At 36.4% G+C, this 14,847-nt stretch overlaps 1 protein-coding gene across 1 annotated transcript in view; it reads right to left on the reverse strand.

Moving 5' to 3' along the window:
• COL26A1 (collagen type XXVI alpha 1 chain) overlaps positions 1-14,847 on the reverse strand; it is a 142,063-nt gene that overhangs the window by 23,308 nt on the left and 103,908 nt on the right. The window contains exon 4 of the mRNA XM_053457149.1: positions 4,232-4,293. Within this exon, the coding sequence (XP_053313124.1) occupies positions 4,232-4,293 (62 nt within the window). The remainder of the gene's footprint in view (positions 1-4,231; positions 4,294-14,847) is intronic.

The raw sequence follows: 14,847 nt of genomic DNA on the forward strand, positions 1-14,847 counted from the left end.
TCAACAAGAAGGAACATCAGGACAGGAAAGATTACATTTAGATCCTAATGAAGAACTATAACTCTAAAAGGAGGGTGGTTGGGGGATGCATAAACAGAACTTCACTTATAGGGAATTTTAGGGGAGACATATAAATAAATAATATTCACATCTTGCGGGTGAATGTAAATTTGGATTACTGAGATACAAAGTTTTCACTTTATGTTTCCTAAGCCATTTGTAAAATAGAGCCCAGAATAACTAAATGTAATATTGGAAGTTACATACTTTTCTAGACTAGCAAGTGATATAAGTTTGTAAGATATACTTGCTTTTGTCTCCCCTAAAATTAATTGATATTTCAATAACAGAACACATACAGTAAAGTTAGGTTGCAGGACATGAACTTTCCTTAATTTCCTTTTTATCGTGGTCTTTAAATTTTAAAAAATTTCATCAGACTCCCTAGGTGAGGAGTGCTTTACCAAGTAAAATAGACCTAAATTTTAAAGTGTTTCCTTTGCTTTAGCCAAGTGTTGTAATTTCAGGTTCTCACAATAAAGTGGATTTGAGTGGCCAATGCTAATAAAGGATATCCAAAACCTGCTCTAAGTGAATGTTTAGTAACAATGTGTTGGTCTAAATTAAATGTGGAGAATAAAAATAGCCACACACATCTGCTTATTAATAAAAAGAATGTTGGAAAAAACATGAAGGGCTTCCAGTAGGTGCCATGTGTTTCATTTATTTAGCACCTGAAGTGATGGTCTATAAGTTTTGGACCATCATCTAAAGATGACTGTAGATGACCAGGTTTTCTTTTGAGAACGATCCTTCCTTCATTATATGTGTTTGCCTACACTTTTATATGCCTTTGACTGCAGTTATAAAAAAATAATGTTCACACCCAGAAAAAGACCGCCAGTGTTGCTATCCAGAGGGTAGGACTACAAATGTCAGTAAAAAATACCAATGGAGACAAAGTGGAGATAGCTGAGACAAAGAAAAACAAGCATCAATCAAGACAGGCCAGTGGGATTTTGGCAGCCATGATTGTAGTGACAAAATCATGAATCATATCTTGAAGAATGTGGTCCTTAGCCTCATTAACATTGTCATGGATATAATACATAATGAACATATACATAGTGGAAACTCCTGAAAGAACCATCAAATGTTGTCGCAATGGGCTAAAGTTAGACCACACTTAAATCATTTGTGAGCTTAATCTTGCACTATTCTGTTATATTCACTACTTCATTTATATCTAGCTAACTACCTGTGTTGCTCATGTTCTCAGCTACACCAGTGTCCAAATTTCTCCTTAACAAAGTCATCATCCTACCGTTCCAAAATTTCTACATGTCATCCCTTTAACCGTAATCTTTTTTTAGACTCTAGGAATAAAAAAACAAAAAGAGAATCTTTCATTCCCAAGCTGGTCTCCTAGTGCGTTTCCTTATTGCTTCTGTGGCAAACACAGTCTTTTTACAGATAGAGCACATTTATCTATTGAAAGCTGTGTCCTTTTCCGTTCACTCTGTAACACAGTCCCACGCAAATAAATATCTATATAAAAAACAAAGATAATTTATTTACTTAAGCTGGACTGGGAGGTCCTATTTTATGGCATATTTGCCTCATAAAGGAGGTAATAACCCCGCTCCACATTAGATAATTATAACACAGTGTGTATGTTCTAAAAAAAAAAAAAAAAAGATTTCAGGAAATTAAACAATTTCATGATCTCCATTTGATGTGCTTACACCTCACTATATGCTTAACCTTTTGCTTTTTATGCTAACAGGTATTCTCATTTTGTGTAAATTGTCTGATTATGGTATGTACAGCCACTCACTTATTCATATTAATGTATACATACATCTGAACATTTCAAATGGCATAAACCAGTTATAGGCATGTCTAGAAGTGACATGACTATTTATATGCATACCTGGGCACGTTCTGGGTTTGACCTGGAGTCTAACAAACATTCTCCTATAAAGCAGGGACATCAGAGGAGGAAAACGAAACAGATGGATTTTGGTGCAAAAAAGGTACTGTTCACCCTTAATAACGAGTATTATGAGAGATATGTGTACATGCCCTCCAGAAGGAGGTAAGGGTATATTACACAAGATGTCAAACAATCATTTTTTTATATTAAGGCAAGGCAAGGGATCGCCACTTTTTTAGTAACAATAATAATAAAAATAATTTAGTGATTTCATTGTAATTTCAAATCAGTACTGAACTGCTTTATAATAAAATGGGTTTTTTATATTTATTATACATTGTAATAAAACTGATTATACAATTCTTATTCCTTGAACAACTAAAATCTAATTGTGTGTTTTGAAAGTAAATGCTCTGGCAGGAAATGTTGTTAGAAAATCTTTAAAAACAGAGATTGCGAGTAATGTGTGGAATGCAGCACTTAAACCGTTTCTAGCCAAGAAATAAGGTCACTACTGATCATTAAGCCCAAACTGTATTACGAATGATACAATATGCTGCTGAATTAAATATGAATTATTTACTGCACTTAGGAAGAGAATAAAAAATAAATTAAATATTTTTAAAGTTAATATTAATATTGGAAAAATACCTGAATCAAGCCAGGATACTGATAGGGGAAGTAAAATAATAATATCCAATAAACATATTTTTCTTTGAGTATAAAATTTTGTGCTATAAAGCATTTTAAAAAATTTTGTTATTACCAAATTAAATTTTTTTTCAAATAAGCTTCCTTTATCTACAGACCTGGTGGTAGCCATCATAGTCAGTAATGTAATATTTTGCGTAAGGTTCCCTGACAATGGACTGAGCTAACTGCTGAAAGATATTAGTCATGATAAATCCCGGCAGGGTCAGCTCAGACTTTCATATTTCCAAGGTTGATAAAATGAGTGCCATCAATTGGGTAATGATAACATCTATTATTCAGCTGCTGATTTGGTTAATTCTAAGAGCACGAGCTAAAAGCGAGAAAAAGGAGCTATGTAAAAACTACTTGTTATGTTAAAGATCCAGTTTGAAGAAATATTGTTACGTTGGAAACAATTTGTTATATTGACGGATCCGAAAGTAACATATTTTACTAGCATTTTTTATGTCTCTTTGCTGTTATGTGATATTAATCAGGTATTACCTGGTCAGTTATAAAATCCATACTTCTAAGTTGTTGATTGATTTAAAATAGCGGCACCTTATTCTGTAGTGTTTCACTTAGCGTTTTGGATTTACAAAAAAAAAAAAAAAAAGGTGAAGAGGGCCCTTTCTCAAGCAACCGTTCACTCTCCAAGGAGGTGAGATATACTGTACCATTGTTACTAGCAGCCATTTTGAATTCCGCTGCCATTCTACTGTTTCATTATCATCGGTATCTCCCATTAAGAAAAAGACTGGTAACCATATATCTACCCCTTAGGGTGCTCAGTTTAATATACAATTTACATGCCATATTGAGTCCCAAATACTGGGGAATCTGATTCAAGATAAGATACTTGCCAACCCTAGATCATGGTATATATCGAAGTAAAGCTTACCTTAGCGTCAAGATAATATATTGTAAATTGCAGTGTCATGGAGCTGGATAGTCCGACCGACTACCTCCGCTGACTTGTGCTGCCTTAGCCTGGGACAACACACTATTTTCCCGGTTTCCCAGTCACTAGCAGAGACTCAGTGTAGGGTATAACCAAAACGAAGACTGCTTTATTTTTCACACATGGCTGGATATAGCCATCAAAGCACACATTAACATGAATCCAGATATTGGGATACAATAGGTACACAACCGGCCACTTAATGTGCCTCCCAGAGACAACAGAGTCAGTAAAGGGATTAACAGTACAATGGGGTCCCAACCTCCACTATCTATTACTGGCCAAAATCAGTTCCAGGGATGGCTTGGCCGGGGTAAATGCCTGTAGTGGTAGAACTGGGGGTGGGGGGGTTGACTTATACAACATAGTAGTGCACCATGAGGTGGGAGTGGGGGGTCTGACATTAAACTAAAACAATGGTGGTCACTCCCTGGTTGCATATCCTGGCTGTCTGCCAGAGATAATCCCCTCAGCAAGTGATGAGATGATATACTGCTGGGGGTAGACACAGAACTCTTTACAAAGCCAGGGCCCATAGTCGGTCGGTAGGCTGGCTTTCAGGCCTCTCCAGTGACCCCAGTGATGGAGGGTTCTGTCACATGCAGCATCATGTATGATTATGTTAATAAAAAAAGACTTACTTTTGCTTCAAGATTATTTATTCTTTCCGCCAAAGCAGCAAATCTTGTACAGTTCATACATTCTGTAAAAAGAAAAAAAGAAAAGTGACACACACATAATACTATGTATATAGTATATTGTTTTTTTTTTAAAGAGAAAGTCATGTTTATATTCGTACTATTCATTTTTCGTTAAATTTGAAGACTCCACAGCCTCCTTGTGCCCTGCACGTTTCCCTTCTATAACCTGGTACATTATCCCGTTTAGTAGGCTACTATACTAACAGCATGGATGGGTCCATTGAGTTCATTGCTATGCCCTACCTTGAGGGAGAATGCAAGTGAACACATGCGCAGAAATGGATTGATGCTGCCTGACAGATTTGCAGAGGCAGCTACCAAGAAAGTAATAATTTAGTAATTTACTGGAAGGCAGAGATCATTGAAATAAGCAATTCTTGCAATAGAAGCAATTCTGTTTTGCTCAAACAACATGGTATAAGTGCCCTTCTGTTATTTCCTAAAAATCCATCGTATCTCCTAAATATCACAGTCCATCAGATATCATTATATAACCATTCTCTTTTAAGGATTATACTGGGTACAACCTATTCAGTAACCATCAAGACAATAAAAAATTAAATTAGAATACAAAACATTTTATCAAGTTCTCATTTTTTGTATCTAATTCAATTAAAGCATTCCTATCCTGAATTTTTCAAAGCTTGGCTCTTGGGCTGGGTGAAAATCCAAGGTACCCCTATGAAAAATATTATAGGGAGTCATATGGACACCAGCCATTGACACGATGTAATAGCCTACCTAAGCCAGCAATGCCTATGGTGATAGTGATGCTCCCAGAATTGTTACCTAAATGATGGAAACAACATTTTAATGATATAAATAAAGTAAATTAGGAACTGGTACAGAAGGAGCTTCAATCTTGAGTGGGTTATACATTGCCCTGTCCCTCCCTCCTTCAACGTAAGGCGCAGTTAATGTTATTTTTTAACAGTCTGGTTTGGAGAACCTGATGGTCTCTATAGAGCCTGGCCTCCCCTCTGATATCAGCCATAGCTAACCATTCACTCACAGATGTGTTATAATGAACACAGCAATGGCTCTAATAATGTCTTTTCAGTCAGATCCTATCTGTGTGTCATTAACCTCTTCAGTGCTAAAACTTGCATGCTTGTACGTTGTTAACGTCATAAAATGCTGAAGCGCAAAACTCCCGTGTGTGTGTAGTTAACCTTTTCAATGGCGGTGTGATAAAATGTCTCTGCATGTGATTAGCCTCTTCAGTGCTAAAGTGCAAAACTCACATATGCAAATACCCTTTGGGCCGCTGGCTGACAACAACTCATACTTACCTCATCTCACACCGCCTACTCACCCGCAGTCTGTCCCTTTAAGACTAAAGTACAAATTGCTATACCTTATCTCCCCTTCTGCCAAATAGCTCAGCTTCTTTGAGGTAAAAAAGTTAATTGATCTTGAATTAAGTGGTGTTAAAACTTGTGAATGCGACGACAGTTCCCCTTTAAGTAACTTTTGAAAAGTTAATAAGAGGAGAATAGTGCAGGCAGAGACAGCATTACTTCATCCCTGTGGATGCATCTTCCCTATCTCTCAGTATTCCTTATAAAGCTATCCTTGGTCATTACTTACAGATAGCACACATAAGGAAATAATCTGCATATGTTCTATGAGAAAACATGAACAAATACAGATGATTTAAGCATCAAACAATATTTTCTAATAGAAAGGGAAAGATTAGTGTTTCACGTATCTCGGAATGGCTTTCTCAAGTCCTTCGGGTCCTATCCCGTGTAAAAAAAAAAAGAGAAGGATAGCTGAGATTTAAAAATGTTGTATTATATCTGTCATTTCTCAAATTGTCCTTATATAACCCCCTCAGTCTGTATTTAGAAAAAGCAATCTTGACTTCAACAGAGGTAAGTAGCAAGATTAAAAATATATAAATATACTATTACAAGTATGTTTTAATTATAATAAAAAATAATAACATGCTGCATTTTATAATGACGTTTATCATTGCATGTTCAAACATGGATCAAATGAACAAAGCCGGGGCCATACACCCCAACATTTCCAATAGCAATAGAGGGGCTCTTGCTTTAGAGGCAGGAGAAGAGTGGAATTGTGGCCAACTTGTAATTGTTTACCCAGACCTTTTAGGTGACATTGTCACCCATCAATAACTATTCATGTAGAGAAATTTTTATTTACACAAATTCCTTTCTAAATGCATTATCTGTAGTTGAAATGAACATTATGACCCTTTGTGACTTTTAGGACCCAATGATGTACTCATACCGACCAAAATTTTGAAATGTTTAACTCCTTTGGTCAAAAACTTTGTATCCTTGAAATTTACCAACCGTCTCTAAAGAATGCTGTTGCCAAAACTCTCCAGAGCAAATCAAGACTGTTTGTAACTATAGTAAAATTAGAAAATGCCCTGTAATATTTATTTAATAGCCTTTAAATGTTTCGGTTCAACCCATGTTCGAGCCTCTTTGCGAGCAGGCCCCTTACTCTGTCTATTCTAGTTTTGTCGTACCCTTTAAATATGTCTTGTAAGAAGCACTGTGCAATTTGTTGTCACTATATAAATAAAAAAATACTAATAAGAAGAATTTTAGTATAATCCAATGTCAAAAATCTTGACTGTATATTCTACTCATATAGAGTTTGGTCCCTAAACATCGTATAAAATCTATTTAGCAAGTTTAGTAAGAGCTATGACAAACAAAGTGCTAATTCTCTTTTTTACATACAGTCACAGAATAATTAGGAATATAAACCAGCATTGCAAGGTATCTGGATTGTATTTTGGCTCGCTAAAGCACTGTAGACAGACCACTAACAAGCTATTCCGCTGTGGTGTGGCCATGAGAGATGAGTGCGCTGTGACTGTTCTTATGCCATGTAAATCTAGTATACTTGCCAAGGAATGATTAAAACAAACATACATTTTAAAGCATTGCAGACGATGGTCATCTCAGTCCTTTTCCCAAGCAATTTTTAAATTAATATAAAATTATATATATAAAAAAAATATTTTGCAGTACTTAACATGTCTACTTTTTTTTTTTTATAGTAAACATTGAAAAACAATTATCCTCACTGCGTCCCTTGTACTTACTGAAAAGATGGTACAGGAATTGTAAATATCTACATGCACCTCAAGCTAAATATACATAATATCAGTCTCTTTCTGCTTTACTTTAGGTGTATACTTTATCTGTATATATATATATATATATATGCTGTATCATGAATGTTAAAGAAATTATTTCACTGTGAGTTCTAACACTACACTATACCAATAACCTTTACATTAAACTCTGTTCTTTTTTTTTTTAAATCTGATATTTCAAATACATTAATATCAATGAAACTCATCAACCATTTTGACAAGATGCTAATATTTGCCTCAATCTTGTTATATCCCAGAAATGTACTTTCTGGAACACATCATATACTTAGAGTCACAGAACATGCATCAGGTCTAATTGCATAACCCTATGATCCCCGCCATGTCTCAAAGGTTCATTACATCACTAACTACGCCATCATTCATATCCCACTGAGATAAGTAAAATCTGTCACACGGGTCAAATGTACAATGAAAATGTACTTAATGGTTTTTCAGACATTTTCCAGTCTCAAGTAAAGCTACAAGTTCTTAACCTTTCAGCGTGGGTGTCTTAGCAGGATATTGAGGAAGGAGATCCTTACCTTATTTCAGGTTAACTAAATGTTTACCATGAATAGGGCAACCAAAGTCAAGCTATTGCCCCTGTTTTATAAGTGATCAGTCTGGCAAACTGTGTTTATAGACAGAGACATAGAAGTAGCAGAGTAAGCAGAGAAAAATAAACACTAGATTTCATACACAATTTTGAAAGCAAAAACGAGTGTGTACATACATAGACAGCCAGCCAGAGTCTAACCTGGATGCCATGCTTAAGCAAGTGGCCTAGGAATACTGATGGACAAAATTAATTTGACATTCAGACCCTCACCAAATAGCAGTGCCCAATCATGTCTAACACACATGATTACTTGCCAAAATGGAGTGTGTAAAAAGCACACAACATGAGCACTAAAATAATATAGCCATGGTGTAAACACTGGGACAGCAGCATATACTAGACACCACTTGCCAATTGAATATAAAAATTGCTAAAATTAAATGTGGCCTCCAATTTGACATCATGTCCCAGCATGCTGCATGTGCGGCACAGTTGCTGTATTTTGGGTGCCTATAGGGGAGATCTCTGATATCCCCAACTGGCCCAAGGAGAAGAGCACCGGGGTACTTGATCATCCAATAATGCTATCTGCCCCTGGTTATATGGCAGAGAGGCTGATGCCCCCCGGACCTGCCACTGTAGGCCAAGGCTTAATTGGCCCATGCGAGAATACACCTTTGCCTCTATGCCTACAATACCTGGGAAGGGTAGGTTCCCTGGATCTTTCCTTTTTTGAGGAGACTGGCTTCGTGAAGAGGTGAGGCTATCCGCATATAGGGGTGGGGCTGTCCATATGTAGAATGGCTAACCCCAGACAGTCTTTAGTATGTGAGGTGTGAGAAAGGAAATGGACAAGGAGTAGACAGAAAGAGGACAGGAGTGAGCAAATGCCACTCCCTGTCTAGAGAAGGAAGAAACTGACCAGGAGACCTGGGGAAGCAGAGCTTGACCTGGAGACTGTGGGTCAAACCCTGAAGGTTGCCAGGTATGCCTACATCAAGACACCAGTTTCCTCACACATTATGTAGCTAGCACTGGAACAACAGTCCTTATGAAAACGAACTCACATATATAAATGCTTAAATGCACATAATGGGTTATCACTTAGCTTAGACATTGTTGAACTTTAACAAAGCAACATCATGTCATTGGCAAACCCAGCTCAATGTTTCTCTGTTACTTGGATGCATCTGGTAGTTAGTATATTTACAGAACTATGTGTGATGATTATTTCCATAGCAACAAAAATAGTTGATCTAATGTTTTAGTAAATTGATTTCATAAAGCTCTAAATTATTGAGAGTGTCATTTTCTGTATAAACAGGAAATACTTTGATTTTCTTCTCACCAAAATAGATCACGGAGAACACATTTTGGCATGTTAACTACATGTATATGCAAGAGCATTTTTTGCTCAAAGAGTGAAATGGGTGAGGCTTGTTTTGTCTGGCATCTATTGCAGTATTTTCTACGATTGATAATGCATTCTCTATCATGGAAATCAAGCATTCTCTTTCTGGAAAGGTTTATTCAGACCTTATGGGTAAGATCTATATTTCAATATAGAAAGGTGAGCTGAGACAACGCTTTTCATCTTGCCAACTTCACTGTGCGTAAGAAAAGTCAACTCTGTTCTTTCTTCTGCTTGAATAACAAAGTTGGCCCTTCATGATGCATATCCACATTTAAAAAAAATTAAATCTCACCAGTTTAACTATGCATTACGCAGTGACAACATTACTCTTTAAATATTCAAATATTTGGCCCTTCAAATATTTACCCTTTAATCAATTATATATTTACCTTGGGCAGCGCCTTTAAACAGCCTCCGTCCTTACTGCAGAGCACCCAAAAGACGTTGGGTGCCGAAACCTGGGGTGTCAAAGGACCAATAGAAACTACCCTTTAAAGACCACTTTTTATATATCCTGAGTTGCAATTACGAGATGGTCTACCATTTTCTGATTTTGTTTTCAGTTTATCTCGAAATGTCCACTAGTCTTTCATGTGAGATTGATGTAAATATCACAACGCTCTGTGTCTTAAAGGCGCTTAGCACCTTGTAATGTATCCCTTGGAGGCTGTGCTGGCTGGTCGGTCCATTGCATACAGAGCAGTGCCTGGGAGATCGCTCAAAAGAGCCAGCCTAGGCCAGAATACATTACAAAACCATTCCACATTTCTGTAGAAAAATGTAATTAATTCAAAGCATGATGCCCTTGTTAAACTGGATGATCGAGTATATCTTTGGGGAATTTGTAATACTGCAAGATTTCTCTTTTTTTGATGAGTCTTTCCCTTCTTCTACCCCGTTGCATGCTAGCACACACCTAGAGGTGCCAACGCAAATCTCCTTAATAATTTTCCAGCTCAAAAAAAAAATCATGACAAGAAATTACAGAATTAATGTAAATTTACAGCTTTTAAATCAAATTGTTTTCATCCGAAGTATTACAAAATCAGTTGCACATTTTATTGGTATGCATTTCATCCACCCCCAATTACAAAGACTTCTCATAGTGACGGATAACATGAAACTTTCCAGAATCCAAAATTTAGGGACATATGTTTTACAATTAGGTTTCCATGAAGTAAGGTAATTTAATACGAACTTGTATTTTTTTTAGCCCTGTACATTACCAGAGCCCTCTTCATGCAGCCACCACTGGGATGGACTGGCAGGACATTACTGGCAACTAGCTATAAATATCACCCTCCAAAGAGAAGAAAGGTACATTGATGTCATTAAAGTAATATTAAAGGAAAGTGGAGACATGTGAAATCTGAAACAGCTGAATGAGAAAGAGTCCTGTACCCAAACTCATATAATCCATTCCACTTATGCCGGTAATGAATTGGAACTGTAATGGTACACATGGTGTGAAAAATAACAGCATGGGCATAGCCACTTAATATGTTATAAAGCATATTTCTTTGATATTTTAAGACTTGTAAAGTAGATGGGGCTGTAAAGACACTATAGGATAAGCTAGCACTTGAAGCGATGTAAAAAAAATACACTCAGCAACACAGGTCTGTTCCCAGAAACATGTCAGGCTGGGGTAACCAAGTAATGCAATGGAATATATTAGTCTGCCTCTTAAAAAGGGGACAGCCAAGATGCAACATGAGTTGAATCCTTAACATCCCTTCTTGCTTATGGCCATACACATAGCCCAGAAACAATGTGGATAAATGGCCTAAGCATTTTTTGAAGTATTTATTAGATACACAACATTAGAGGATATAGCCAAAACAAAATATATTGAGAAATAACTCTATGGGAGAAACACTGCTATGCATGATAACCTACAATGAATGTCTGCACTGCTTGTACCATCATATGAGGGTGGCATCATGCCCTCAAATCCATCTCAATGAAATCCTGAATACTGCCTGCCAATGCTTACCTTCCAAAAGATACAGCACTGTTGATACAATTAGGGACGGAAGGTTAGTGTTACAATCTGCTCTACAATCTATCCTTTTTTAACACTGTGCTCTTGTGTTTAACATGGACCTTTGACACTGCTTGCATGGGCATAAACAGACTCAGACTAGCCATTGGGTATGTCTGAAAAATACATTCCAATTAACACTGGGACACTTTGCAAGCCAAGTAGGCAAATATTTCCATATTACTGGGTATTGGAATTAAACACACATTATGGGCAGGGAAACAAATGTCATCAAACTAATACATCTTAGATGTTTTTTTTTATAACAGAGGAAACAAAATATGTTGTCTGAAAACGAATAAGCCAAAATGAAAGGATTTTGGGCCTTGTGCTATATTAACACAGCGCTGTGAAAAAGTATTTGTCCCTTCCCGATTTCTTGTAACAGGCAACATTTGTAAGGATGGGATAAGGAGAAATGAGAGAACTTCATCAAATTAATATGCAGTCATTATTTTGTCACAGATCTCAGTTTCAGTAAATAACATAAATCCTTACTTTAATATTCACTATATATTTTATGTCGACTCATCAAAAAAAATGCTCCAAAAACATACACAACAGTCACATCATTAGTTTTCAGGAACTGTACATTTAAAAGCACAAGCTCCTCTCTCAATAATAAATAAAGCATTTGCCCCCAATTTCTTCTATTTTTGCATATTTTTCACACTTTAATGTTTCAGATCATCAAACTAATTTTAAAAGTAGACAAAGATAACCCAAGTAAACACTTAATGCAATTTTTAAATGATGATTTTTTTGTATATATAGAAGGAAAGAAAAGCTATCCAACCCTACATGGCCCTAAGTGGGAAAGTAATTGGCCCCTTACTTACCATAGCACACAAGCAAGTCCACCTCTGAATGGCTCAAAAGACTAAACAAAATGGTGGTTTTGGAGTGGGCAAGGCAAAGTCCTGATCTCCTAGTGAGACCCAGTGGTATCACCTTAAAGAAACAGTTCATGCCCGAAAACCCTCTAATAAGACTGAATTAAAACAATTCGGCCAAACTTCCTCCTTGCAGTTATCGAAAACATTTTATTGCAGTTGTTGCTGCCAAGGGTGGCATAACCAGTTATTAGGTTTAGGGAGGCAATTACTTTTTCACATGGGTGATATAGGTTTTGATTGTGTTTACTCATATTGTCCTTGCCTTATATTAAAATGTCTTGGATGATCTGAAACATTTAAATGTGACAAATAAGGAAAAACAGAAAAAAATCGGGAAGGGGACACATTTTTGCACAGCACTGTAATGTAACATGCTATTTAATAGCTGGCAACTTTTACTCATTTTCTTTTGGGATAACTACATGAGCCTTTTGACATAATTGTGCCAAAAATGCCACCCTCCCTTTTGATGATATTATGATGTGATATTATTCTTTCCTGCCTTTATTAGTTTGTGTTGTTAACTATTCCAATTTTAATACTTGGTAATTCTCAGGTTTTGCAAAGAAACATTGTGTTTGGCAGCAGATTGCTTGGTCTCTCTTTCCACCCACTATAAGCCACCGGGTCTAGACTCTAACCCTGCATGCAGCGTCTTGTTGAGGAACCCCTACTCGATAGGCTGCAAAATGAATGCCTCATCCAAAAAACAATAAAGGTCTAAGAAAAAGAATTAATAACAGTTAAAACTAAGTTTAAACTAAACATAATTATTGACATTTTGTATTTTAACATTTGCATCCTTTTTGCAAATTGGAGAGGACTGTTTCTTTATTACTAATTGAACAGCATCAGTCAGGTGCTTTCTTGCACGCTAATACTATAAACACTCTCCAGGGGGTTAGCCCCTTTTACTTGCTTAGTAAGAAGCCCACCATTAGGGGAAAATGCATTGGGAGTGTGCATGGACAGTACATCTGGCAATGTGACCTGCCAAGAGATAAACTGACCACATTTGTAAAATGAAAACATGATGGATTTTAATGCTTTATTTATTTGATTCCAACATGTTATAGGGAAAAGGGCAGGACGTATGCACTGTATTTGTTAGAATGAGGTTAATGGATATATTTTTTTTTAAAATATAACTTACTTTTATGTTTTAATCAGTAGCCTCTGTAAAGAAGGATATCTGGTAAACTAACCAAAATTATGTATGTCAGCTGAGATATCCACTTTACCAACATGATGAGCCCTAGGCTTTTTAGCTTTTTTTAAAGCCATAGGCAAACCATGTTTCCGGTCTCCCCCAACCATTTCAGTGCCCTAGGCAGTCACCTGGTTTGCCATTAAATTCATTTGTCTTAAAAAAGCAGTGACATTAGGCTATATTTATCGAATATAAATTAATATACCATAGGTTAATGTAATCCAGCAAGGCATTATTTCTCAAATTCCAAACCCCCTACAATCTCCCAAAATCAACATCTATCCTGGTCAAGATCAAATACTGCTGTCTAGAAAAAAAACATAGGCATTTTATTTCATGTTTCCTTGTAGGAGGGGCACTTTAGTTCAAAGTGAGGAACTCCAAACGGTTGCTTGTCAGCTCTGAAATTTATATTTGTAGGAATTAACTCTTTGCCCTTTAAAGCAATCTGCAAAGTCATCTCTTGTGTCTTTCCCAAATGTCAAAGTTAATTTCATATCTGTTGTTCCTTTTATTTTAAGACATTTATTGGAATCTACTTTACCATAATTCATAAAGGAAAGACAAAGAAAATTGCTTCAGAACTTTACATTTTTTCTTTATATGCATATTCATGTTTGTCAAACTCAAAGCAGTCCTATTCTCTGATAAATCCCATATGGCAAGCCCCCCTGCATCACATCTGTGAATGTCATTGCAGGGAATCTGAGATTGTCTGATAAATATACACATAGAATGCACAAAGAGAATTCAGGGTCTTTCCCTTGACACCTGGGATGGAAACCCCATGTTTCTAGCTGATGTTAATATCCTGCAAGCGGTGGGAAAATGCACATGATAAATTAAGGACACATTGCACAGGACTTGACTGAAAAAAAATTATAGTGGATTTATTAAAGATGCCTCCTTTTTCAAAGCATTACTTTGAATACAGGGTCAGCTTCGATTGATTTAAGAAATGTGTTGGGCTCTGTGTTGTAACACCCCAGTGGCTTTGAGGATTCCAGCCTCTGTGTGCAATGACTTTGTAATACTCCTACTAGAAAGCAGACAAGACAATCAATGGTTCATTTTACAAAACATTTTTAGAAACATACAAATTACAAGAAAAGATAATTTTTTTTTGTTGAGGGAGGAAGGTTTTCAAAAACCTTCAAAAAGTCCATCAAAGTCCATCTAATTTTGTGAGGACTTGAGGTTAACAAAACAGCAAAAATCTTATTATTCCAAGCTTTAAATTATAACGCAGTTGTGATCAATGTGAGGTTAAGAGTCTGTGATGAGAGTG

The sequence above is a fragment of the Spea bombifrons genome, chromosome 2, assembly GCF_027358695.1.
Source record: "Spea bombifrons isolate aSpeBom1 chromosome 2, aSpeBom1.2.pri, whole genome shotgun sequence".
In the NCBI taxonomy this organism is placed as follows: domain Eukaryota; kingdom Metazoa; phylum Chordata; class Amphibia; order Anura; family Pelobatidae; genus Spea; species Spea bombifrons.